At 37.1% G+C, this 28,000-nt stretch overlaps 2 protein-coding genes across 5 annotated transcripts; one reads left to right on the forward strand and one right to left on the reverse strand.

Moving 5' to 3' along the window:
- The first annotated feature begins 73 nt into the window (after positions 1 to 73).
- Positions 74 to 27,999, forward strand: LOC127938879 (retinoic acid receptor RXR-gamma-B). Of its 4 annotated transcripts, none has more exons than XM_052535778.1 (11): positions 148 to 241; positions 13,578 to 13,715; positions 21,466 to 21,698; positions 24,282 to 24,426; positions 24,540 to 24,734; positions 25,127 to 25,287; positions 25,419 to 25,548; positions 26,475 to 26,607; positions 26,743 to 26,834; positions 27,233 to 27,338; positions 27,437 to 27,999. In XM_052535778.1, exons 2-11 carry the CDS (start codon positions 13,646 to 13,648, stop codon positions 27,582 to 27,584), a joined length of 1,413 nt encoding a protein of 470 aa, XP_052391738.1. In that variant the 5' UTR covers positions 148 to 241; positions 13,578 to 13,645; the 3' UTR covers positions 27,585 to 27,999. The 4 variants fall into 4 exon arrangements, with proteins under 4 accessions (XP_052391740.1, XP_052391741.1, XP_052391738.1 ...); XM_052535779.1 differs by having other exon boundaries at positions 153 to 241; positions 24,540 to 24,719; XM_052535780.1 differs by lacking the exon at positions 13,578 to 13,715 and having other exon boundaries at positions 74 to 241.
- LOC127938877 (E3 SUMO-protein ligase ZBED1-like) lies at positions 3,614 to 7,540 on the reverse strand. The gene is made up of 2 exons (XM_052535777.1): positions 5,795 to 7,540; positions 3,614 to 5,490 (listed from the first exon to the last, which is right to left on the reverse strand). Exons 1-2 carry the CDS (start codon positions 6,863 to 6,865, stop codon positions 4,699 to 4,701), a joined length of 1,863 nt encoding a protein of 620 aa, XP_052391737.1. The 5' UTR covers positions 6,866 to 7,540; the 3' UTR covers positions 3,614 to 4,698.
- Position 28,000: the final 1 nt, after the last annotated feature.

Below are 28,000 nucleotides of genomic sequence, written 5' to 3' on the forward strand. Positions count from 1 at the left end.
TATGCAAAAGTGATGCACACATGTGCTGAAGTCATCTGCCTGTGTCTTATCTGATTGTTGTCGTTGGTGTAACCCCTCCTCCCGCCTCCCCCTGAGCGGGGCCCCGAGCCAGCCAGCAGCGCCAGAGTGTAGTTCACTCGGCCTGGGGAGAGGAATCGAGAGTAGTGGCGTGCTTCTCCAGGACAAGACCATACAGTAAACCGATTCGGAATGGATACTCACGACACATATTTACAATTTCGTAAGTCGCCGTCTTTCTTCATTTCCTGTTTCTGCTCTTCTGTGTCATATTTTCGCAGTTGTCCGTGCTGTTTGATTAAAATGTGCATGCCGCGAAAGCGTTAAAACAACTTCGCTTATGAACTTCAGACAGATAATAGTCCCATCAGCCTGCGTGCGTTGACATCCGTCAGGTGATCGCGCCGCGATTTACAAGCATGGTTGTTACTTTAATTGCGTTCATCTAATCGATCGCCTTTAAAGCACGCCTGTTGTGTCGGGATTATTATTTATTGAGTTTGAGATGGTTTCCAGTCGGGTATAGAATGTACACTTCTCATAGGAATGAGTGTGTGTATAGGCTTGTATTTCAGCGCAAACTTTGTATTTCAACGCTCGCGGCTTGTTTCAGGAGTGAGTGCGAATGACATGTTATTTTAGGCAAAGTCAAGGACAACTCCATCAAGTTGTGGTGTGACTATGTTGAGTGTAAGTGATAAGACTCATTCATATAAAGAGTTGCCAATTTGTCACACCTAATTAAAGTGCTCGATGCTGTTAATCCAACTGACATGACATTTTCAAGTCAAGATGTGATGAATTTAGTTATAATTATTATTTATATTAAAAACTTAACTGTAATACAATAGATTAGCATGTGTTATTGCATTATACACTGTTGGAAAATACAATGTAAGATATTTGCTTACAAGTTGGTTGACCAGCTATCAAAGACCCAGCTTACACCATCAAATGACCAGCCGGAAATGTAATATTTGCATAACGCCGCCCAAATGTTCAGGCAAAGAAAGGAGGCCTTACTTTTATACTCACTGTAGTATAGTTGGTGCTACCGCTGCCATGTCTGGAGATGCTGTGTTTCGTTGTGAAAGTGAAACTACTTTGTTTGGCTTTCCAAAAGAGGACACAACCAGAAATCAGTGGTTAAGTTGTATTTACAATACTGTTCCAGAACAGTTCAACCCAAATATTCAGATGTGTGCAGCGCATTTTACGGAGAACTGTTTGTTGAACCTGGGAGAGTAGCCTACAGTGCTGGCTGTGCACAAAGGTTGTTTCTATAACAAGTTCGTTTTTGTGTTTAATAATTTGCCCCTGACAATTTAAACATGAGTTTTGATTAGTGTACTGGATGTAACAAATTTTGTCTCCTTGTGCTGGGAGATGGCATCATGGTATGGTAAAGGGCATAACGTTTCAGTCACATGCTTGAGCTAATCAGCCAATCACAATGCACTGGATAGCTGGCCAATCAGCGTACACCCTGCTTTTCAGAACAATGAGCTTTGTAAAAATATACAGAAAGGGGGAGAAACAATAATGTACAGTATGTGGAAAATAATGTTTTTTTTTTAACCTTAAACCACATTTCATTACACCAAATACACAAAATAATGTTCTTTTTAGCAATGTCATATGAACCCTGTAAGCTGGATTTTCCTGCTGAGCAAGAATTCAGCCTACTGTACATTTGCTTTTAAGGCAATATCAGATGTATTACATATTGCTGATGTATTTTTACTCCGGGTCAGGGTTTTGTAGTGCAAACACATTTTTTTTGTATATTATATTAAAAAGAAGTGTAAAAGCTGTATTCAACTGTATTCGACATTGACATTGCTAGCGCCATGCCCTATTGTTTAAGCTACAGAATTTTTTTATGTAAATGAAGGAAGCATTGAGCCTTCACTCTCAGCTCTTTCTTGTTGCCATAGGTCTTCTGAGAAGTGCCTATAGCTGACAACATTCCACCGCCTTTAACAATGCAAACCCACTCTGCAAGTCCAAAGACACAGAAACAACATATACTGCAGTCGTTAGGCAGGAGTGGCTCAGAGGTTTTTGTTATTGTCAGCTGTACACATGCTTTCAAACTGCTCACAGTGTTTTTTTTTTATATTTCCTATATGTGCTTTAAGCTTTCAACATACAGGTGCATCTTTATAAATTAGAATGCTGTAGAAAAGTTCGTTTATTTCAGTAATTCAATTCAAATTGTGTAACTCTTGTATTAAATAAATTCAGTCCACACAGACTGAAGTAGAAAGTCTTTGGTTCTTTTAATTTTGATGATTTTGGCTTACATTTAACAAAAACCCACCAATTCACTATCCCAACAAATTAAAATGTGGTGACATGCCAATCAGCTAATCAACTCAAAACACCTGCACCTGTTTCCTGAGCCTTCAAAATGGTCTCTCAGTTTGGTTCACTAGGCTACACAATCAAGGGGAAGATAACCTGAGGACAATCATTGAAGACAATCATTGACACCCTTCACAAGGAGGGTAAACAACAATCATTAAAGAGCCAGTAAGATGAAAATTCTAAGCTTCCTATCACTGTTTATAAGTCCTGTACAATAGGTTTAAATCCATCCAAGGTTAAAAAACATTGTCATTTTGTCAAAATATCATTTTAAAATTACCTCAATTCTTAGAGATCCCCAAACGGTTCGCGCGAAGCTGTTCAAAAGATTCAGTTTCCTTAAACCCCACCTTTCGGTAGCATACTGTGTTCTGATTGGTCAACTGACATACTGACAACTTCGTGGTAAACAATGCGTTAGCATCTTTTTGGGGTGAATTATGTCTTATTCCTCTCATCGCGAAGCAAACAGTAAAATAAAAAACTTGAACAGTCTCGCTGCTTTTTCTTCTGTGTGCGTGTATTCAAGCCGCGCGCTTCAGTTTGAATCTGAATAGCGCGTTCAGCGCGGGGGCGTGGTCACATTAGATATAATGAAGGGAGACGTGAAAAACGGACATCGCGTTGTTTTCATATGGATTACTTTATCACAGAATATCTTTTAGTAGCACTTATTTAGTTTTAAAGAAGACATGTCAAGCTTTCTATAGATATCTCTCTCATGTCTCTTCGTAGGTCAGAGTTCCGTTTCTCCCAACACGGTAGGCGGAGATTATTATGCAAAGTGTTCCTAGTGACGTACATAGAGATGGGCAAAAGATTTGAAATCTATAACGACTCGTTTCAGCGATTCAGAGTCGACTCCTTACTTTAGAAGCCAATAACTTTATAAATCGTGTACTTTTTGGTTTAATTACTTTGCACATTGTTTACAGCTACATCATACACTGTAATACAGGTAATTTTTGATTTCCCATCTGTGTGGCTCTTTAATTGCAAAAGAAGCTGGCTGTTCACAGAGTGCTGTATCCAACTAGTGTTGTCAAATGACCTGGGCATCCTCTCAGAAAACTCTTAATTTAGTTTAAAAACTTTTACATAGGAGTCTTGGCTTAAGAGCAATTCTGGACCGATCTGAGAGCAACTCTGAGTAAGGAAAAGACAAAAACTTTCATCTTAGTGAGGAGGCGGGGTTGACCCCGTTGCCATGTATGACACAATCTTTTGAAGACTGTGATTGGTTGGTTGTCCAAGAAGGAAAAAAAAGAGTGATTTTTTATTTTTTTTTTACACACATTATATGCGTGTATATAAATCCTTTTTTTATTTACCATGCTTTTAATTTCCTATAAGGTATTTGATTGGTTTAGAATTATAAACATTTTCCACTCTTTCCAATTACAGTGTTTGCGGTCCTATTTAAGTGGCAGTTTGAATGTTTTTATGTATCAAACATGGAATCAAAACCATGAAGGGCGAGAAAGCCAAACTGGACAGAGGAACAGTGTTTACTGTTAGCCCAGTTAGTGGATGATCACAAGGCCATTCTTAAAGGAAAATTAGGGCCTTTTTTCTTTACTTTTTCTTTCATTTAAAGAGTAAACGGCCACATTTCTAAGAATTTTCTTAGAATTCTGTCACTAGGAGCTACTTTTCCCTTAAGATTCTTTATGAATACGGGCCCCGGTACTTTGGTACCAAGTTGGTACTAAAAAATGTAAATGTCACGGTACCAGTTTCTTTAAGTACCGGTGGTACCGAGTAGGGCTGGGAATCACTGGGTACTTCACGATACGATACGATACGCGACACATTGCTCACGATATGATAATATCACGATATGGCGATAATCAATATATTATCAGTAATAACTCACAATATATCATGTTTTAAGAAATAAGAAGTTTTTTTTTTAATTAGTAAAATGAGTCTCCATTTATTTATTTTTGGATGAAACAAAAACAAGTTGTGACTTAGTTGCAACAAAACAGTCACAGACACTATTTTAGTGTAACATTGCTGCAATCAGTAGTAATACTATGTCTTCGACAAACGGTGACACCATTTGGGTGCAAAACAGCTGTAAGGCTGAGGACAGATTCAGTGTAAACAATACTATATGATTGTCCTTCATAAACATGAACAGTGACACTGTTAAGTGCAAGAAACATAAACCTTTGGGCTACTGCTTTCAAATAAAAAATAAAATATATCAGGGATAAAGTACATCTAAAATGTACCTAACTTAAAGTGCATTCAAAAATAAACATTTTTCAGAACAAAATAGAAAACAGCTTCATGTGATGCGTTTTATATGTTCATATTTTTCTTGAGAAAGAGGAGTTGGTCAGCATGTTCAGGAGTGAGTGAACTTCTTTGGGCACTGATAATATCTCCTGCAGTTGAAAAGACCCTCTCAGCTGCTACACTGGTCCCAGGAATACACAAATGCATATGGGCCAGCTTGGAAAGGAGAGGGAACACATGTTGCTGAGATTTCCACCACAACAGTGGATCTTCAGTGAGAGGCAGAGAAGGAGCATCTTGATATTGTTTTATCTCCTTCTCTGCAATTGAGGTTGCTGATGTAGAGACATAAGAGGTCTTCTTGAAGGTCTGACCAAGAAGATCAACAAGTGCAGACTTTCTTTTTTTTGCTGTGCAGGTCTCCTCTTCCTCTAAATCCCCCTTAACATCACCACAAGGCACTGGATCATCCTCTTTTAAAGCTGCAGCTTTTGACTGTAGTTTTGCATAAGTGTCTTGCACTTCTTCAGATGACAGAAATAAAAGGGATTTAAATCTAGGGTCCAGGGCTGAGGACATGCGTAGGAGATCTTTTTCCACCTCTGATTGATATCTCTTTGAAAGGTCTTGATTGATGGCTCCCTTAATCTCTCGAACCAGAGGGGAATCTTCTTCAGTGCTGGTTGTGTCTCGCAGCAGTTGGGCATGAAGAGGAGCAACCACTGAAATGGTGGGATTCTTTTCCTCACACATGATATTTGTTGCCACAAGCATTGGTCTAAATGCTTCCACCATCTCTTCAGCACTTGAGATGTCATTCTCTGTCAGAGCACAGTCAGTCACATTCTTTCTCACCTTAAGAAAAAAAAAAGAAAAATACAATTTATTAATAAAATGTATATAATTAGTGTTCTTTATTTTAAAGCAAATAAAGCATGAACTATATGATGTAATCTAATGTTTTTATTTGGAGTTTATATATACAGTATATACCTATTTAATATGTATAAAGTATTTATTCATTGTTTATTCATTGTATCAAGCAAGTTTATATCATATGAATTAGTATTTATTTACAAACTTATTAATTGTACACGATAAATTATTCACATTTATTACACATATAGATTACAACTTCTACATTGCAAACGTTTCTTACCTCTGGTGATAAGAGGGCAGCACAGACAGCTGGCTGTTGCTCAAGAAACCTGGAGATCATCTCATAGGCACTATTCCAACGAACAGGCATGTCCGTGATGAGCTTGTGAAGGGGGAGGCCAAGGAGTTCCTGGTTTCTTTTCAGTGCTTCTGCTCCAGTTGTGCTTCGATGAAAGAATGTTGAGATCCTCCTAACTTTGACAAGTACCTTGGTAACAGCAGCTATTTTCAGCGCACGTTGGGATGCAAGATTTAAAACATGAGCAAAACATCTAACATGTTGGTATCCTGTCAAGTCCATTGCTACACGCATGTTTGATGCGTTGTCGGTGACAACCACTGGCTTCTTAGCGTCAAGATTCCACTCCCCCACTGCGGCTTTCAGTACATCGGCAATGTGTGTCCCAGTGTGCGTTTCGTGCATTGCTCGGGTTTGCAGGACATATGACTTAATTTCCCAGTCTTCGTTTATAAAATGTACAGTGACCGTTATGTAGGACTCTGTGGCTCTCGATGTCCATCCGTCACACGTGAGCCCTACTCTTTCTGCCGACTCGAGTGCCGACTCAACTTTAGCCCTGGTCTGGTCATAAAGTGCCGGAATCATTTTTTCAGCAAAATATTTCCGAGAGGGAATATCAAAGCGTGGCTCTAAGATATTCATTAAAAAGCAGAACCCTTCGTTCTCCACCTCGCTGTACGGACGGAGCCCTTTACACATGTAAACAGCGATCCCATTTGTGATTGACTTTGCCCTAGCAGAACAAGGTGGTAGCTTTGCCTGGAAAAGGGTGTTTACGACGGGGTGTGTCGGCTTTGAGCCAGCACCAACCACGGCTTTCTCACAGAGCTCCGGGTGATGCCGCGAGAGGTGGCTGTGCATGTTGGTCGTGTTTCCCGTGTAGTGGACTTTTGCAAAGCAGTTCTTGCATATTGTGTAGTCCTTTTCTAGCTTTGCCCCGTCAGCACTGTTATAAAATCCAAAGTAAGTCCACACTTTGGATTTAAATGTTGCTGGAGCGTCCTTTAACTTCTTGCTCTCACTTCTAATTTTCTCGCTTGACTCCGCCATTTCAAGTGTGTGTACGTCTTCTTTTACGCTCACAACACAACAGCCAAACTCGCATCGCGCGCCCCCTATCTACTTCTGGAGAAGGGTCAAGGCATAATGAATACTAATAGAGCGTTTTATAACGGCTTTTAAGATCGATACTTGGCAAGAGCGCATCGAGAATCGATCGCGGGAGAAAATATCGCGATATATTGCCATATCGATATTTTGGCGCACCCCTAGTACCAGTGTTGAGTACTCGAGACTCGGACTCGGTCTTGGACTCGGTCTCGAGACCGTATTTTAATGGTCTCGGTCTTGTCATGGACTCGTGTGCATTTTGACTCGGTATTGACTCGGACTCGAACATATTAGGAATCGGACTTATGCCCGAGTCCACTCGAGTCCCAATCAAAATATTTCATGATTATTACTGTATGTTAATGTTTACTTAAATTGATGTATGTTGGAGACATCCAATGACTGGTGATTTTCTTTTGACGTGAGACGTTAGGCCAGCGACACACTGGATGTGTGGCTCAAGCGTCTCAGCTGCGTGGCGTGTCTGTTTTTAATTCGGCTCCCATGTAAACAGGTTAGATCTTGCAGACTGCCTGCGTGAGACGCACGGAAAACGCGCGCATGCTCGAAATAGAACCGACGCCTATTTTTCACGCGACACGCGTGCATGTTGGAAGCGTTTCCAGGCAAAATATACTAGGAAAATATGTTTATATATCATTTTGTACATAAATACATATTAATTCATGACATTTTGATATTTGAAAGTCTATAGGTTGGCATAAATTCAGATATAAATGTAATTTAAAAATAAATTAATAATGAACGATTTTCAAATATTGCACCTGTCAAACATACTCTATTGTGCCGTCAATACTGTTGACGGTGTCCTATCAGTAGGTGTGTAAAAAAAAAAAAAAGGAGAGGCCTCCCTCTATGTCACCTACAGCAGCAGCTGCGCGCCAAGCGCCGCGTGCAGGCACGCTTCTGGTGTGTAAAGACACAGAAAACGCGAAGCAGCCACCACGCTTCTGGCACGCAGCAGAGACGCCATGCAGCCAGTGTGTCACCGGCCTTAAGTTACCCTCCTGCCATCCGCCTGTAGTGATCCCGCTTTCCAGAAAGCCACGTTGCTACATTATTTCTCTCGACTGTGTTATTTTTACAAAGTAGGACAAAATGGTCACAAAAAATATCGTTTAATTAAATTATATAATGAATACAGACACAGACTGACTGTCTCAACACTAAACATCTCCCCCCAAAAACATGTCTGACAGAATGCATTGAACTAATATGGCATTTCATCCAGCTTTCTTCCCCTGGCACATACACACTTTTGCATGAAATTTTCCTGGACAGTCACTCGGCTCTTGTGTGTATGCCCTCCGTAACTAAAAAAAAAAACTTGGACTAGTGTGTATTTTACCCTGCATTAAAACGCACCATCCAGGGAAATTAGCATTAGATTATCCGTTGCTGTTACAGAAAGTGATAAAATGGTAACTGTCGTCAGTCCCCGCTTCCTCTGCACCAGTAGAGAGTGTTTTTAGTCGGGGTGGATTGATCATGAGACCACATCGTGCTTGGTTGGGTAGCAGGATGGTCTCCTCACTTATTTTTTTGAAAAGTAATTATGCCCACCTGTAATCTTCACAACATCTAAAGTGAACATAATCCAAGACATTGTAAGGATATTAGCAGTCATTAGTTAAGCTTCAATGTTAAGTTATGTCAAGTTATGTAAAAGCTGTTACAGTTGAACATTTACAGGTATAGTGGTACAGTAATGTTACTTATACTAGAAAGGTTATATGGATGTGTATAGTGGTACAACGATGTTATGTGAAAATGAGCACTTAATATTGACAAGTTACAATTCATAATACTAATAAAATTACCTTTACACCACATACTATGTGGCCCTTTTACCCTTTATTGTTTCCACCAAACATTTTACATACTCTTGAAGATTTCTTTAGGTCTTGTCAAAGACCCAATCTCTCTGGTCTCGGTCTTGACTCGGACTCGACCCTTTCTGAACTCGGTCTTGACTCGGACTCGACCCTTTCTGAACTCGGTCTTGACTCGGACTCGACCCTTTCTGAACTCGGTCTTGACTCGGACTCGACCCTCTCTGGACTCGATCTGGACTCGGACTCGAATGAGCTGGTCTCGACTACAACACTGCCTAGTACCGAGTGCCTGGTCAACCCGGTTCTTGACGCATACGGCACTATGATTTCTGTGAAGCAGAAAACATGGTCGGAATCTCCAAATCAAGTCATGAAATTGAAACTTACATTTTAATATGGACACTGCTACTGTGATACTGCTACTACTTTTGAAAAAATTAATAAACTTTTTAAAGAAATAAATCAACACTATTTCTTCTGTGTCTTAATTTTAATAGCAAATCCCCTTTATTTACCAAAAAATAAAATGTTTCAGTTTCATTAATTAAAAAGCAAATAAAATTTGGGTGAAACTTATTTACTGTTTTTCATAATTAAATTACTTGTAGAAAATTTTTTAACACAATTGTAAAGAATTGTAAGTATAAAGAATGGCATTGGTTTAATTTTTAGTGATAAAAAGTGTGTTTTCTTTTTAATTAGAGTATTTTTGTGTTTTGCTTTGGGACCGAAATTGGTACCGAGAACCGTGGCTTTTCACTGGTATCGGTACCGAAAACTGAAATTTTGGTACCGTGACAACACTATATCCAACCATGTTAACATAAAGTTGAGTAGAATCACAGCCTTATGAGGACTGTCAAGCAAAATCAGTTAAAGAATTTGAGTGAACTTCACAAGGAATGGTCTGAGGCTGGGATCAAGGCATCAAGAGCCACCACACACAGACGTGTCAAGAGATTTACTGAACCACAGACAATGTCAGAGGTGTCTTACCTGGCCTAAGGAGAAGAACTGGACTGTTCCCAGTGGTCCAAAGTCCTCTTTTTAGATGAGAGCAAGTTTTGTTTTTCATTTGTAGACCAAGGTCCTAGAGTCTGGAGGAAGGGTGGAGGAGCTCATAGCCCAAGTTGCTTGAAGTCCAGTGTTAAGTTGCCACAGTCTGTGATGATTTGGGGTGCAATGTCATCTGATGGTGTTGGTCCATTGTGTTTTTTGAAAATCAAAGTCACTGCACCCATTTACCAATAAATTTTGGAGCACTTAATTCTTGCTTCTACTGACCAGCTTTTTGAAGATGCTAATTTCACCCCACAGAGAATCTATGGGCTATTGTCAAGAGGAAAATAAGAAACGAGACCAAAAAATGTCAAAGAAACCTGGGCTTCCATACCACCTCAGCAGTGCCACAAACTGATCACCTTCATGCCACACCAAATTGAGGCAGTAATTAAAGCAAAAGGAGCCCCTACCAAGTATTGAGTACGGTAGATGAACATACTTTCCAGAAGGCCAACAATTCACTAAAAAAATATACTTATGAAGTATTCTAATTTGTTGAGATAGTGAATTGGTGGGTTTTTTGTTAAATGTGAGCCAAAATCATCACAATTAAAAGAATCAAAGACTTGAGTGTGCATTGAGTTTTTTAATACCCAAGTTTCACAATTTGAATTACTGAAATAAATGAACTTTTCCACAACATTCTAATTTATTGAGATGCACCTGTATGAATTACTGAGCGCAATCGCCCTAACCATCACATGCTTGGCTTAGAGAGTCAAAGAAGCCTAGCCAGGGGAAACAGAAGATATGTAGTCGATGGTAAAATAACATATTGGAAGGGTGAGTGTATGTATTCTTTTTGAAAGTGTTTGCAAAAAGGGTCCTCATCATAACACTATTGGGGTGTAGGCCTATGTATTCTATCAATTAAATGATTATTGACATTAGTCCCTTTTTACAGCAGTTTAACAATTCTTATGCACAGTCATAACCCTTGTGGTGCAGCTGCTATAGATAAACAAACTAACATAGATGCTTTTTTGTCCCTAAGCTCCTTGTTCTTGATTCATAGACATTCTAGGGTAAAGTAGACTAGGGCAAGGGTGGAAATCTATTTTGACCTATGGACATGTTCATGTCCTGATTGCTTCTCAGAGGACATGGTGCTTTGAAAGGTTAGATGTGGACCCACATCATAGTAGCGGGTGAACTGTGTTCAAGTGCTTGTCAACACGGGCTGAGAGTTGTGTCTTTGACCCTCAAAGTCAGCTGTTACACTATCGTTCAGAAGAATCTTTATTGTCACTTCTGATCAGTCAATTGCATGTTTGCTGAAAAATATTAATTTCTTTAAAATAAATGAAATCTTACTGCCCCCAGATTTTGAACGGTAATGTACACATACTGTGTAACATATTAGATGGACATATGATAGAGTATTTCTGTGTCAAAGACACTCCTTCAGGGTTTGTTTTTATTTTATTTTATTTTTTTAATCAACCAATGAATCAACAGATACAAATACAGTATACTGTAACAGAATATAAAAAAATATAAAAACAAAGAATAAAAATAACAGCCAGGGGAAAGAAAACTCAATTTTAAACTAAATAAAGTAATAAATTAAAGGATAATAAATATGAAAGTTAAGAGGAACACATGGGGAAAACCTTTGTAGTAAATGTAATAATGTAATTATTTTAAAGAGGAATCCTGAAAAAGGCACAAGTCAGTGTTTTCCAAATATTTTTCAATACAGAGAGCATTTCAAGATATAAACACACCTTATAAACACCTTACAATGTGGCATATTGGAGATTACACTTGTGGATATGGTTTTTACCTACAAGAATGAAAACATTTATAATACAAAATTCTTTATCAGTATATTATCTGAAATTTTTATTTTTATCTGTTGTATAAACACTCCAGGAAGAGTCCGCACACATCAGCAAGAGAAAGAGCAAAGACAAGAGCTCGGCCATCATCGTACTTCATACAGGTTACGGAAGTCTTCCGGATCGAATTTATATTGCTGGATCTTATTTTTAGCCATATCTGATTTAAGTCAATAAAGTTTTTGTTCTTGTTTTATTCATGTCAGTGTCACAGCTTGCAGGCGATCGCTAAACAAGAGCTTTGCATGTTCGTGACTCTTTTGCTCAGCCCATGGCTCACAACCGTATCGGTCTTTTATAAATCTGATCAAACTAAAGACACTTCAGAGATGTGAAGGATGCAGTACTACTACATACCGTAGGTACTCAAGATTAACATGAGATGAAACTGTGTGTGTTATTTCCACTTTAATGTATAAGTTTATCAGAAGGATAAGTAACTATAAAAGATATTTCAGTGGGTGATCGTTTTTTTATCAAAACAAATGCACAAAGATAGAAAATCTAATACAGTTGTTTTGTTGATGAGGCTCCTAATATCTCTATAGGCAGCTCCAATTGTGTCAATCTTCTGTGTGATCGTAACGCTTATCTCATTCAGAGATATCCATGTGGGGCATTGCTTTTATAGGATGACATATTAAAGAGGCTTTTTTAGGTTCACCCTGAAGGCATTCTGTCATGAAGGCATGTCTCTCCACTGTCTTTCAGTGAAACTGTAATGGCATCAGCATTGATGTATTGAAGGCTTTAGTAGAAAGTCTTCATCATTGCAACACTGGATTGAAATCCCTCAAAGCTTCTTTTTAATCTTTTTCTGCACAATTAATTTGGCTCAAAATTCCATTGACACTGGCATGACCCATGCTGATATCTCAGTCAGTAAATATAAAGTTGTAGTTATTTATCTTCATTATTTATTTATTTTTCACTGCTGTTCAAAAGCTTGAGGTTGGTTGATTTTTGTATTTTCTTTTTATCTCACTAAGGCTGCATTTGTTTGATCAAAAATAGAGTAAAAACAGTAATATGTTTAGACTTTTAAATAACTGTTTGTTCTTTGGTGTCACATGATCCTTCAGAAATCATTCTAAAATGCTGATTTGCTGCTCAAGAAACATTTCTCATTATTACCAATGTTGAAAACTGCTTAATATTTTGGTGGAAACTGTGATAAATTGTTTCAGATTTTTTTAATGAATAAAAAGTTCAAAAGAACAGCATTTATTTGTCTCTTTTGATCAATTAAATGCATTCCTTTCAGAATAAATAATTGTATTAATTAAAAAAAACTTCTAAATTTCTGAACATTATCTAAAATATCTTTTTTCAGCATTTTACTTTTTAAGTAAATTGTCTTTGAACTGTTCTTTGCTAATGTAGTACATTATGCAGCATGGCACAAACACAGGCAGTGTCTAAAGTTACAAGTGCATTAGATAATGAACACACAAGCAGGTGTGCGAGAGTGAGAGGAGGCTGCCAGGCTTGGCTGTAAACTGTGCATGCATGTGTGAGAAAGCATGGCCATTGCCATTTCACTGCTGTAATAGTATTATTGTGATATTAAATTATAGAATGTTTTTGATATATAAATCAGATATACTGTAAATTTACTCACGCACACTCAAGCCCACTTCATCTCTGGCCGTGCAACAGGTGGCCGGTTGGGCTGATATGACATTCTGAGCCTCTTTCCAGGCAAACTGCAGTCTGTGCAGAAGGACTTTTGTCAAAGCTTGGAGAGAGGCTGATCTTTGTGGCAGTAAACGGTTCCTGCTGGATTCAATCGTTGATAATCCAAGTAATCCCATAAACGAGCAGACTCCTCCCTGTGGATCCTCCTACTACAGCCGTCCTGTTTCACTCATATCCCATCTGTTCCATCAGCAGAGTGAGTCTGTGTTCGGACAGGTGCTCTACTGTGCCTGGTGAGATTTGGTCAAGTGGTGCTCGCAGTCATGTGGCATCCGGCAGCGTTGCCTCTTCAAGGCCAGAGTCACAGCAGAGAGGGCGATCACTACAACAATCGTGAGTATCTGATAATAAGATACTCCTGTAACACTTAAGTTCCCAGGAATAACGCGGCTGATGCATCCTAAGGGAAGATGAGAGAATCATACTGTTGGAAACAACTGGAAGGTGTTGTTATTTTAAAGCAAGGGAATACACAGCTTACATTCATAATTGAAATTGGTTTGTTTTAACATTGCCAAATGAAATTAGAAAAATAATGATTATTCTCAAACAGGTTTCCGGTTCTCTTTGTCTGCCATTGGTTGGACAAATGGATAGTCCCTACCCAAATTCAAGTTGGAGACATGAGTATATTTTAACATTGAAAAAAATATAATAGTCAGGTTGATTATGTCATATTTAATAATATATTTTGATTAAATCTAGTTATGAATAATATATATTTATATTTATATATGTGCTTTTTTTTACATTGCACATGGTGAAAGTTTGCTTGGGTTTAGATTTTTATTTTATCTTATTGTAATAAACACTACAGTGTTTTTGAAAGTCTTATGATCACCAAGACTGCATTTATCATTTATAAATAAATATAAATGTATATATGTATATGTGTGTGTATACGTATATATGTTGAATTTACACTATTGATTAGACAGTTGCTTGGCATGTCATCATGGCTTGTGTGTAATTAATCTGTAACCTCTGCTCTCAACCGTTGGCAGTGAGAGTACTTGGCAAAGCTATGTTCTCTAATGCTGTTCAGCTGTTATAGATCAGGGTAAGGTAGCACTGGAGTATTGTGGATATTTTAGGAAGGTCTGGTTGGATCAGTCTATTTCAGTATATCCCTATATATCTCACAGATACTCACTGTACTTCACCCCCTCGCTGCTTTGCTTTTCTTCTGTTTCTCTCTAACAATAGTTCTGTTGAGGGTCATTTCTTTGTGGTTGGGTATGTGTAAATACTTGGACTGACAAGGATACACTCCTATTTGATCGCACAATAGAAATCGGTGACAGAAGTTGTTGTCGCTCTGTTGTTCTTTCTCTTTCTGTTTCTATCTTTCTTTTGAGAGGCATCAGTGTTGACAAAACAAATAAAACGTGCACAATACCAACATAGTAAGTGAGTCTGCATTAAATTTTGCGTGTATGTCTCTTTCTTCAAATTAATATTACGTAAAAGATTACATTAATTTACATTGGAGTACATCTATGGGTCTTTAATATAACATATATATATATATATATATATATATATATATATATATATATATATATATATATATATATATATATATATATATATATATATATATATATATATGATGTTTTGGAAGCTACAGCTGAAACATACATTACAAGTATGTGGACATGCCTTAACAGATATGCCTAGGCATCTTAATTCTAGTGATGACAAGGGATAGTTCACCCAAAAGTGTAATTTCTGTCATAATTTTCTCACCCTAATGTCTTTCTAAAGTTGTATTGCTTTCTTTTTCCTGTGGAATACAGAAGAAACTTTATTTGACAATACTTTATTGCACCAAAATTAGTTAATACTTTACCATATTTAAGGATGTATTAATTTGATCAGTTTATTATTCATGCAACAATACATAACTACAATAACTTTGTCTAATGCTCTTATGAAAATTTATGGCATGATTTGTGAAAATGTAACTATACTGAAAGACATAGCACAGACTTCTTTTATGGCTAGTTTTTGCGTATTTCCTTCCATTCTGTAAACTGCTTTTTTGATTGCTGTCTTTTATGGCGGCAAAGCAGTGTTGCCAGATATTGCTACTGAATCAAACATTGCTACTGAATCAAACATTTTTTAACTGAAAACATCTTTTGACGGTCTTTGTTCATTGATGAGATTATCTTCAGACAGTCTTTCTAAATTGTACAATATCTTTGATATAAACACTACAGACAGAGCCTTTTTTTTTAAATCTCCCCCTTTTGTTGAGGTTACTCATGGTTGTGTTATGTGGTTATGTGGGTTCTCACATGCAGCTGCTGTTAGATCCCATTTGTAACCTAACATTTACTCTCAGTTGGTAACAACTTTTTGTGTGCAGTTGTTGCCTTAAGGAACTTTTTTACAACTGCTGCCTAGTAACACATTCAATTAGTTTACATTAGGGATGTCAAATTTCGATTATTTCCTTCATCGATCGTCTTTTAAATTAACTATCAATTAATCAACAGGAGAGAATTTTATACACCACTGTTCAAAAGGTTGGGTTCAGTAAGATAGTTTTTTTATGAAATTGTTAATTTTATTTAGCAAGGATATATATTAAGTTGATCAAAAGTTACGCTTTTACATTTGCAGACCTACTAACCTGTACACATTTTGCATAGCAGGCACACATTTTGACCTAAAAAGTATGCTGGTACGATTTGTCACTAAACTATGCAAAAACCTGGTTACGCCTTGTACACGCACAGTACTTAAATAATCTGCTGTGGTTTATTTGTGTTCCTATAGTCTAGGGCTGCACGATGTGTCATTTAAGCATCGATATCGCGATGTACGAATCCACAATAATCACATCGCAGGATGTGCGATGTAGGCTGTCATAGTTGATCCGTTATTCATTAACTGTAAGGGCCAGCTGCTCCCTGGCCCTTGACGAATGTGATTCGCGGATTAATTGCACAGCTTAACCATCATAGAGTGAAAGTTTATCATGTTTAACAAACACATTATGGATATTTTCAAGTCCTTTTCAAGAGCGCGCGAGATAGAGAGAGAGAGCGAGAGAGTGCGCGTGAGAGAAAGAGACAGAGGGAGGGAGAGAGAGAGAGAGAGAGAGAGAGAGAGCGAGCCCCGGCTGTTTGTAAGAAAAAATTAGATTAGATTTCATATCGCTATATATATCGCAGAAAAATTAAATATTGCGATGTCATTTTTTCCCAATATCGTGCAGCCTTAATATAGTCCATATAGTCCTATTATTAGGGCTTTTAGTCAAAAAGTGTGTGCACTTGGATATTGTTATGTAAATATTATATGTAAATATTGATATATTTGCACTAGAACTGCATGATTAATCGTTAGAAGATCGCAACCTCGATTCAAGATTAATAAAAAAAACGATTTATTTAGTTTCATGAAGTATTCATGAATGGCATTAAATCATTAATTCAAACCACTTTTTTGTAATTTTAATATTAACAATTGGCGTACTATATATATTTTAAATGCATATAAAATATGTATTTGATATTATGCAGTGCCTGAAAATAGGCTTATTGGAAGTTACCTAGCTGGGACTATTTTCAGGCGCTGCGTAATATCACTGCATCTGCTGCACCCATGGTACGGCAGCAAAGTTCCTTGATTATTACGCTGGAATGAGAGTATAGTTCCTAGACATATCAGCCTAGAAAATCACAATGTAGTACATGATGTAACTACAGATGAGTCAAGTTATAAACAGGACAAAATATACAAAGACTTTGGTCATTTTTGAGCGAGATGCTAACGGTCTAATCAGATTCGATGATCTTTGCTAAGCTAAGCTAAAAGTGCTTCCGCCAGATCTGGAGATCGTCTGAATGGATTCAAAAACAGTAAAACAGTAGGGGAGTTGAAAAATTAGCCTATTTTCAAAAAAAGTAGTGTTCCTTTAAAGTGTTTTAGAATCTGTAACCGTTCAGTTCAGTTCATCCACTATACAAGAGGTCTGGTGGAACACAGTTACTTCAAAACTCTTGTGCAATGTTCATTGGAACAGTCCCTGCTGATCGTTACATTGTGACATTAACAGGGGTCATCAAATGTAAGATGTCACAATCATTACTCAGGTTTTTTTTAAACAAGTTCACTTCAGTGCCACAGAATATCAGCTGTCATATGATCACGATATGATAGGATGTTTTGAAGCTTAACATTTCCTGTTAAGTTTGTTTCCAAATGTCAACATATCGACCCAGTCAGCATTTATCTGATGTCCAGTTTCAGACAGTAATATTTAGTGTACAGTATTAGATGTCTATATGTTTATCTGTCTGTCTGTCCTTATTTTACTTCTCTTTTTTTGTGTCATATAAAGCAGTTGTCAGCATAAGTTAGATTATGCGTGTGTGATGCATGTGACAAAGTGTGCTTGTTTTGAACAGAGTGAAACAGAGGTTACTACAGGACACACTCGGAGTGCATGCCTGGTTCACTGAATGATGTCTCTTCACTTGATAGTCCTCTATCATTCTTTAGTATTCACTTCTCTTACCTTTTCAAACACTGACTTTGTCTCCACTTAAAGCAGCAGTTACAGGCCTTCGACTTTTTTTAGCAACAGAACACACACTCAAACACACGAGTCCTTCAAAAAAAAAAAAAAAAACCCTTTCAATAGTAACAGTGTAAGACAGATGTCAATACTGCCATAAAAAAGTAAACATATCCAAGACCTCCTTCGGCCTGCACGAGTCCAGCTCATTTTTACCTTTGCGATTCTGGGGACATGAACATGAATATAATGCTCTATTTCAGCAGTTCTGATAAGAAAAACATGAGCTTGTGTGTCTTTTTACATTTGTGTGTGTGTGTGTGTAGCATGTAATTAATGTTTATTCATTTAAAGAATGGTGAATGAGATGTTTAGGTGGTAAAGATAAGATTATTACCAGCTATAAAATTTACTTTGCTTGTGTAGGTTAATTATTCACATAGAAACACAGCTTGTGCTGATAAAGTAGTTTATGATATGGCTGAATAAGTGGTGTTTGTAGCTGAAGTGTGAGGTATGTGTGTGTGTAGTCCTGGGCTTTGGAGGATTATGGGCATATGGCATTAATAAGGGTTGATTTAATGTCAGGGTGCTCTCTGCGGCAGACTGGGATAGAGTGGGACAGTGTTTATCACTTCTACCCCCTTCCATCTTTTTGTGTCTGTTGCCCTTCCCACAACCCCTGTCTTTTTGACAGGTTGGTTGAAAATATTTGTCAGTGATGAGAAGAGGGTTTAGTGATAAATTATCAGATGTCAACTTCGTTTAGGATAGAAATAAGTGATTCAAGAGATTTAGATTTAGATTTTCACGTTTGTCTGTGTGGTTCCAGCCAATAATATGCTCCTAAATCTGAAAAGCTAAATCTAAAAACTTACTTTTGGGGGTGTTGTGTTATTTAGTATTATACAATAAACAATAAAGTCTAGTTTATTGCAAGTTTATGTATTTTGACTTTTGGAGTCACATTCAATATTGTTAAATGCTAATTTAAATGCAATTAGAGTTAAAATGAATGAATTCTAAAAAAAAATATATATTATAATTAAATAATGAAAAGAATTAATTGTGTCTTTTCTTTTGTAAATTTTTAATGGCACACACTCTATGTTCTTCATGTCACTTTCCAATCTGTTACTCAACCTTTGTATTACTAATGTCAGAATAATTTCCATCTGCTGTTCATTGAAACTAAACACATCTTCGTTGCTGTATATAGTATCTGTGAGGATATTAATTACAGTTTGTTGCATGAAGCATGCTGTAACAGTTTATGTCTGTGATTGTGTCCACGCTGACCTGTGCGATTTCATGTGGTCTCTGCTGAATTTGATAGCAGTCTACCAAAGGGTGCCCTTTGCTCCCAGACAGCTGTACAAAGGTCATGTTCACTGCCGACAGTCATTGTGAAATCCTGACGAATGTCTGGCACAAGGACCATCTCTGAAGAATAAGATCTGAATTATCCACTAAAGGTTGATGCATCTAAACAATTTTTATTTTAGACCTAATGAAATGCAAATCTGCAGAGATAGAGCTATAGTAAGTAACCTTGCCATGTATAGGTTCTCAGTTATACCTGTTAAACTTATATTTTAAAGTCAAAATAAAACTAAAACTTTGGAGTAAAAGGTTAGAGGCATATATTCTGGGGGAGCCTTAATGTCCTTCTGTGTGTTGGTGTTGATTTGATCGTGAACATTATTTTTTCGATATTATGAATAACTTTTTCACTGTCAAATTAAGCTCCGTATAAAGATGCAGTACCAAATCTATAAAGATTCTGTGTAACAGCCTTGTTTCAGCCTTAGGGAGTCTGTCTTAAGCATTGGACTTGTCTGGTCTGTTTTAAATGCAATGGATCAGGTGGGCCATTTGAGGATAGGCCGACACGTGGACCACTGTATGACCATATTTCTGCCCCACCAAAGGCATCTTGGCCATCTGCCACAAAACTTCCCCTTTCTGCCCAGAGTCTGGGACACACACACATGCACCAGCTTGGAAGAATACAGCCATTGCCAACTGTTTGTTTATAACACTATAATGTTTAAGTGCTGAAATTCATGAATAGGCCTGTTAATAAACATTAAATCCTGGATTTGTTTAATTTTAAGTAAAAGAAACAGCAAGATAGAGAATTCTATTACAAAAGAAGCTAATTTCAGACACTCATAGGGTGTGTCTCCCCACAGGAAAAAAAACGAATATGTACATTTTAGGTTCTTATATGTACTTTTAAAGTACTAATATTTAACTTTAAGGTAATATGTACTATTTTGGAGTAAATAGGTGCTAAGATGTACCTTTAGGGTACTGGCCTATTGACAGCCCTGTACCTTTTTTCCCAGTGTATACAAACTTCTCATTTGGCAGGTTTACTATATGTGGTTCATACTACATTTCCCATCATTCTCAGCACGAGAATGATAAAACATGTAGATGACTTAAGAGATAAATGATTTAAATTCCTTATTTTTGCATATTATGTATTTTAGTGTTTAGCTTTATAGCCATTTAGTAATATATGAGAGTTTAAGAAATATATATGAATGCACTATTTTGACTGCTAAACTGAAATTGATGACTGTCCATTGTCTTGTAGCACTCTGCTGTCTCTTTCTTTTCATTTGCTAAAACAATTTCAGCTCAAAGTAACATTATATGTCCATTTATTTATTTGGTAAGCAGCCATATATTTACGGTGGACTCAAATCCCCTCCTCTTAATGTTGAGGTCTTGATCACCCTGTCTGGGTTTATTTTGCAATAATACATTAGCAGTACATTGAAATAACCTGCAAGAGATTAACAGTTACAGTCACCAGAATATCTGATCAAATCACTGCTTTTTGTGTTGCACACTTCAATAAAGCAACCTCTTGAAGCTTTGTTCATGTTAATTTAATCATTTAATTTGATCTTCATCTTGATGAATGATGAAATGAGATAACGGATTGCAACACTATCAATATTGGCAAAAAGGTGCAACCTTTGCCCTGTGTGTGTCCTTGTACTACGTTAGATAGATTATATGTGTTTGTGCTGGTACAAACTACCATTACCAGGTACTCGTATGTAGCACCCCATCAGCTGCTGACTGAATGGGAAAAGCAGCAGGGCTTAATGCATTCTCTTAGTGAAGTGCCCTCTTACATTTACTCAAACAGCTTATTTTTCATTACACATTTTAGGCCTTAATAAAGGAGGTAATTGATGTTCTGCAAAGGCACACATTTCCACCGTTACTAGATGTTCCTGTGCGCACACACTTACCCTGTTCTCTGACGTCTGTACATGCTAAATAAAAACACAGGTTGTCATGACAAATTCATATAGACCTGTCACACTGACCTCTCTGATTGATTTATACATTACAGGTCATAGGTTTGGAATAATTTCGATTTTTACTTACAAAATACAGTAAAAACTAATTTTGTGAAGCATCCATGTGTCAGTGATCCCTGATGTCACCAGCAGTCATTTTAGTATTACGTTTTAATTTGTATTATCTTGTCTCATATTAATCTTTCTTTTTGTCTATTCACAGACACTAGTGTTCTTAATTCGCCTCCCTCTCAGCCACCACCCCTAAGCTCCATGGTGGGTCATCCGTCCGTCATCAGTTCGTCCCGCCCACTGCAGTCTCCCATGAGCACCCTGGGCTCATCAATGAATGGCCTGGCCTCACCCTACTCAGTCATCGCCCCGTCTCTGGGCTCACCATCCATGTCCTTGCCCTCTACACCCAGTATGGGATTTAACAATCTCAGTAGCCCACAGGTAAGAAGTTAATTCCCATAATTCTGTGCTCTCTCCTACTGACACCAACTGAAAGCAGTCTGTCCTGCAAACTGAAATGTTGAGCTTTCTCATAAATAAAAATTTGCCTATTGACAAAACCCTTTAAAAGGTTACTAATATGTGACCCTAGAGCACAAAACCAGTCTTAAGTATGTTTGTAGCAATACCCAAATATACATTGAATGGGTCAAAATTATAGATTTTTCTTTTATGCCAAAAAACAATTAGGATATTAAGTAAAGATCATGTTCCATGAAGATATTTTGTAAAGTTCTTACTGTAAATATATTAAAACTTAATTTTTGATTAGTAAAATGCATTGCTAAGAACTTCATCTGAACAACTTTAAAGGCCATTTTCTCAAAATGTAGATTTTTTTGCACCATCAGATTCCAGATATTCAAATAGTTGTATCTCAGCCAAAACTTGTCCTGTCCTAACCATACATCAATGGAAAGCCTATTTATCAAGCAGTCAGATAATTTACAAATCTCAATTTCAAAAATGTTTACAATTATGACTGGTTTAGTGGTCCTGGGTCACATATGTACCTTTTAAGTACTAATATGTACCATTTGTACAGGGAAGTGAGGTACAAAGATGTACTTTTTAGCTTTTGTACTTTAGGGTACCGACCCAGTTTAAGGGTGTAAGGGTTGCCCTGGTGTTAAAAGAGGTCATCTTATGTGTGTCTGTATGGGTGTCTCATTTCTCCCTGGAGGCCAGAGAAAGCCATTGACTCAGACAAATGTTTCAGGCTTTTAGTCCAATGAAAGGACATCAATAACTATGAGCTTACAGTATATGGGCATATGGGGCAAGTAAGTGTGTGTGTGTTGTGACATACAGGGTCTACTTGAAATTATATTGAAATGAAAGGAAAATGTGTTAAATCTTGTAATGCTGGTAGCATGCGCCTTTAGCCGTGCCTGGTGTTTCTTGTTCTGAAATCCTGTACATGGGTGTTTCTTTTTTGGTCCCGAGTGGATGTAATGTTCACAAAATAAAGGCACAAAGGACTCAAATTAAAATAAAATAACATGTATTAAAATATATTAGACTTTTTAAAACACACTATTGTGTGAAAATGGGTTTTTACTTGTTACAGAATGTAAAGTAAATTCAAGGTAAATATCAGAAAGTTTTGTTTTGTTGTGTTATGTTATGTTTTTATCTTTTTATTTCTATAAAACTTTGGTTTTTCATCATTTTAATATTAAACTTGTGCGAGTTAATTGCCAAAGCAAATTTTCTTATTTTAACTTAGGTTTCTAATTTTTATTTTGGTTTTTCATCTTAAATTTGTACTAGCAGGATTATTATTCATCTTAATTTAATTGTAGATGTATAGTTTTAATGAACAATAACACTCTATCAAACAGATATCTTTGAGATATGACGGAAATTATGTTGTGAAAAGTAAGGTTTTCTCCACAAAAGAAGCAGCCAAATACAAACCCAAATCAACAGACAAACATATATGCCAGTAATTCACTCAAAATAAGGCTCACTGAAGCACATTCCGGATTTGACCTGCTTTCTTTATGCCTGAGGTATGACCATGTACTGCCCCCCTCAGGCTTAATGGAGTAGTGCAGAAAACAGTATGGGATGGGAAATTGTGAATTGTTCTGAGAGGGAAAGAGACACAAAGTCTGCTGCTGCATTGTGACAACAAGTCTACTCCTGGTTGCACTGTTTGATAAGCTGTTTCCATCTCTCTTCACATCATCTTGACATCTCCTCACATCTCTCAATTGCTCCGCATCTGACCGCAAAGCACTCCAGCGGGTGGTGAAAACTGCTCAACGGATCACCGGCACCCAGTTAACTTCCATTGAGAACATTTATCACAAGCGCTGTCTGAGCAGGGCAAGAAACATCATCAAAGATGCCTCTCACCCTAATCATGGACTTTTCACCCTCCTTCCTTCCGGCAGACATTACAGGAGCCTACGTTCTCGCACTAGTAGGCTCAGAAAGAGCTTCTTTCCCGAAGCTGTGACACTTCTGAATGCCACACTACCAATCTAACCAGCACCTGCTCTTTTACTGCTCTGGTCACAGTACTTTACACACATGTATTTGCACTACTCATCATTTGCACAGACTGCACACTATTCTGGTTATTACTGTAAACTGTCTTTAGTGGTTACTGTACAAAGCACAGTAAACCATTTCTATAAAAATATCATTGCACTACTGTTATTTTGCATATAATACATTGTTTAACAATACTTTTGCACACTCATCCAACTGTATTTATTACCACTGTTCTCACGTTGCTGCTGTTCATTATGTATATATAATCCTACATTGGTCTATTCATAATGTACATACATTTGCATTCCTATTTATATTCTGTATACTCTGCTCAATACTGTATATAGCAACTCCACTGTACATTCTGTATATCATAGCTTCACTTACTCTGCACTTATATGTATATAAAACACTATAACATTGCACTTCTGGTTAGATGCTAAGTGCATTTCATTAGATCTGTACTCGTACTCTGCATAATGACAATAACATTGAATCTAATCTCTTCCTGTCTTACAGATGAACTCTTTAAATGTGAATAACTCAGAAGACATCAAGCCTCCACCAGGATTGGCTCCGCTGAGCAACATGAGCAGCTATCAGTGCACCAGCCCTGGATCCCTCTCCAAACACCTCTGTGCCATCTGTGGCGACCGATCTTCAGGTACAACAACACAGGGATGGTGTTGTGTTAGGTGTTGCACTCGGTTTTGGTTTGGAAGTTAATGCAAGATACGTCTCCATCTCTTCTGAGGTTCAGTATGGTTGTGTTTGCAGGGAAGCACTATGGTGTTTACAGTTGTGAAGGTTGCAAAGGCTTCTTTAAGAGGACCATCCGAAAAGACTTGACCTACACGTGTCGAGACTGTAAAGAGTGTTTGATCGACAAACGCCAGCGCAACCGTTGCCAGTATTGTCGCTACCAGAAGTGCCTAGCAATGGGCATGAAACGGGAAGGTTTGTATTTGCATGGTCTGTATCCACAATTCAATGATTATTTTTAATTGCCTTTGAATTGCTGATGGGTTTTGTTTTTTGCTGCCTTTGTGGCCAGAAGATATTTTAAGCGTTCTAACATTATGCTTTAATATTACGCTAAATAAAATTATATATAATATACATTAAATGATATAGTATTTCTATATAACCTTATATAACTGCTTTATAATAGAATACATTATATTGTACAAGTGTTTTCTTACAGAATCTAAAATATACTTTAAAATAAAGTAAAATAGATTTTAATATAACAGATAAAGGTAATATTAAAAATATGAGATTTCTTAAATATTGTTTAAATGTGCCATAAGTCATTACAATGATTTGTAATGTACTCGTTTGCTCTGCTCTGCTGGACCCCGTAGCGGTGCAGGAAGAGAGGCAGCGTGGGAGGGAAAAAGGTGATAATGATGTGGAATCGACGGGCGGTTTTAATGAAGACATGCCTGTGGATAAGATTCTGGATGCAGAACTTGCAGTCGAACCTAAGACTGAGACATACACCGAGAACAATCCTGGCAACTCAGTAAGACAAAGACATTTAGATTTATTACAATGTACGCAGTACATACATGCTGAATCTTTGAGAAAGTAACCACTTAAATAATCTCTCTCATTCTTTCTCTTTCCTCTTTTTCATTGGGTCTCCTTCTCCAGACAAATGACCCAGTCACTAATATCTGCCACGCAGCTGACAAGCAGCTGTTTACTCTTGTGGAGTGGGCCAAGAGAATACCTAATTTCTCAGATCTGCCTCTGGATGATCAGGTCATTTTGCTTCGAGCAGGTATAAGACACTCATAAGTCTATACACATGTGTAAACATATATAGATATAGACCGGGGTGGCCGACGTCAATCCTGGAGAGCCACAGTCCTTCAGACTTCAGCTCCAACCCTCATCAAACACACCTGAACAAGCTTATAAAGGTCTATGGATTACTAGAAAGCAGCAGACAGGTGAGATTTTATCAAGGTTGGAGCACAACTCTTCAGGACTGTGGCTCTCCAGAACCACTGATATAGACAAATAATAATAATAGTAGTTTTTGAAGACAAAGCACAGCTATACTAAAATTATAAAACCTACGATTAAACAGGAACCAGTTTCATCAGCATGTCCACGCTAGGTCTCTGTGAAGTGATATGCAGATAAAAATCATTCAATACTGATAAAATTCATATTTTGCCTTTATTTTAAAATCATAACTGAAGTAGTAACATAATATATATATATATATATATATATATATAGATAGATAGATAGATAGATAGATAGATAGATAGATAGAGATAGACAGATATTTATATATAACTTTTAGTTCTAGTTTTAGTGATTAAAATACATAAACATCTTCATTTCAGTTAGCTGCCAAGGCAACAATTATTTTAAAAGTATTAATTTTAATGTTAGAGTTTTCATCTATTATTGGCATTTTTTTATTTGATTTCAGGTTTATTTGATTTCAATTTCTTAAATCTTTTTAATAGTTTTAGTTTTGGCCAGTCACTCCATGTTAAAGGGTCAGGCAGAACTGTGTTGGTTATGTAAGAGGGAATGCTGACCTCTGCTGGTCAAACATTTCACATGCACTCCGCAGAACATCATAAAGACTTGCTAATAAAGAATACTGTGTTGAATTAAAAATTGTATTAAAAATTCCTCCTCCTGTTCATGTCATTTATGTTATTCATGTCATTTTTCTTCTAATAGGATGGAACGAGCTCCTCATTGCTTCCTTCTCTCATCGCTCAATCACAGTTAAAGATGGCATCTTGCTGGGCACAGGCCTGCATGTCCACAGGAGCAGTGCTCACAGTGCAGGTGTGGGCTCCATCTTTAACAGGTGAGTCTTTCTACCTGCAACACCTGTGAATTAATAAACATCTCGTGTGTTTAGAGAATGATCAGAAAATATGTGTCATCTTTATTTTTATTACAACCATTGTGTTCAAATGAAAGCTTTGTGTGTGTGTGGCAGGGTTTTGACTGAGCTGGTGTCTAAAATGAAGGACATGCAGATGGATAAGACCGAACTAGGCTGCCTTAGAGCCATCGTCCTCTTCAATCCTGGTGTGTTGAGCACTTCCATTTTTATACGCTCATCTGCAGCATAGATAAACTAAGTTGTTTTGTTTAATTTAAAGTTTTGTAATATAATTAAAGGAATCGCTCCACCATTATTTACAAACCAATTTCTTTTGTTTTCCTGGCATGCCTTGGGAATTGACACTGATATTGTGATGATAAATTGTGAAGACCTTGATTGGTTTTATCTTATAAAGCACATCTAATATTATATTATTAAAAAACCCAAGTTAAAGAGAAAACTTGTATTTTGTAATATATGTAGTAGTTAAAGAATGCCTTTAAATGCCTTTATGAACGTTAATAGATTAGAAGTAAAGATATGTTAGATGTTTTGATATGCTGAGTATATGTATAATCATGCAGACTGTCTCTTCTCGTAGATTCCAAAGGCTTGTCCAACCCAGCGGATGTAGAGGCACTGAGGGAGAAAGTTTACGCCTCACTGGAGACCTATACTAAACACAAGTACCCTGACCAGCCTGGCAGGTACAGTCATGTACATGTTTAGTATTCGTTAAATACTGATCAAATCTGTGGCACATACTCAAGTTCACCTGCTATCCTGCTCCCTGCCTGCTTTACAGGTTTGCTAAACTTCTGTTGCGTCTTCCTGCCCTCCGATCCATTGGCCTTAAGTGTTTGGAGCACCTGTTTTTCTTCAAGCTGATTGGAGACACACCCATAGACACTTTCTTGATGGAGATGCTCGAAGCACCCCATCAGATCACGTGACATGACTTCCAACGGACCATTTTTTTTTACATATTCTCATGTAACTAATATAATAATGAACTTGATGGAAGATATTGCAGTTTGCTGCCTATTTTAAACCATGCACAAGTTATAATTCTTTAAGAAAGAAAAAAGTCTGGAAGGGAAAAAAGAGGAGCAAGTCTGAAAGTATGCAGATTAAATTTTTATTGGTATGGTTTTGAAAAATGTTGTGAATGTAAATAGCTAATGTCAGGTATCTACTGTTTTAAAGAAAATAAAAAAAATTTATCCAAGGAATGTTTATCAAATCCAAAAAATAATTTCTCAAATGAAGTTTAGAATTCTGTTCAAATAAATATTTAAATATTTAAATACTATGTTTTGTTTGTTTGTTTTTGTTTTTTTTTTGAATAAAAAAAATGGAGCAAGTTGTC

This window comes from Carassius gibelio, chromosome A20 (genome assembly GCF_023724105.1).
Source record: "Carassius gibelio isolate Cgi1373 ecotype wild population from Czech Republic chromosome A20, carGib1.2-hapl.c, whole genome shotgun sequence".
Taxonomy (NCBI): domain Eukaryota; kingdom Metazoa; phylum Chordata; class Actinopteri; order Cypriniformes; family Cyprinidae; genus Carassius; species Carassius gibelio.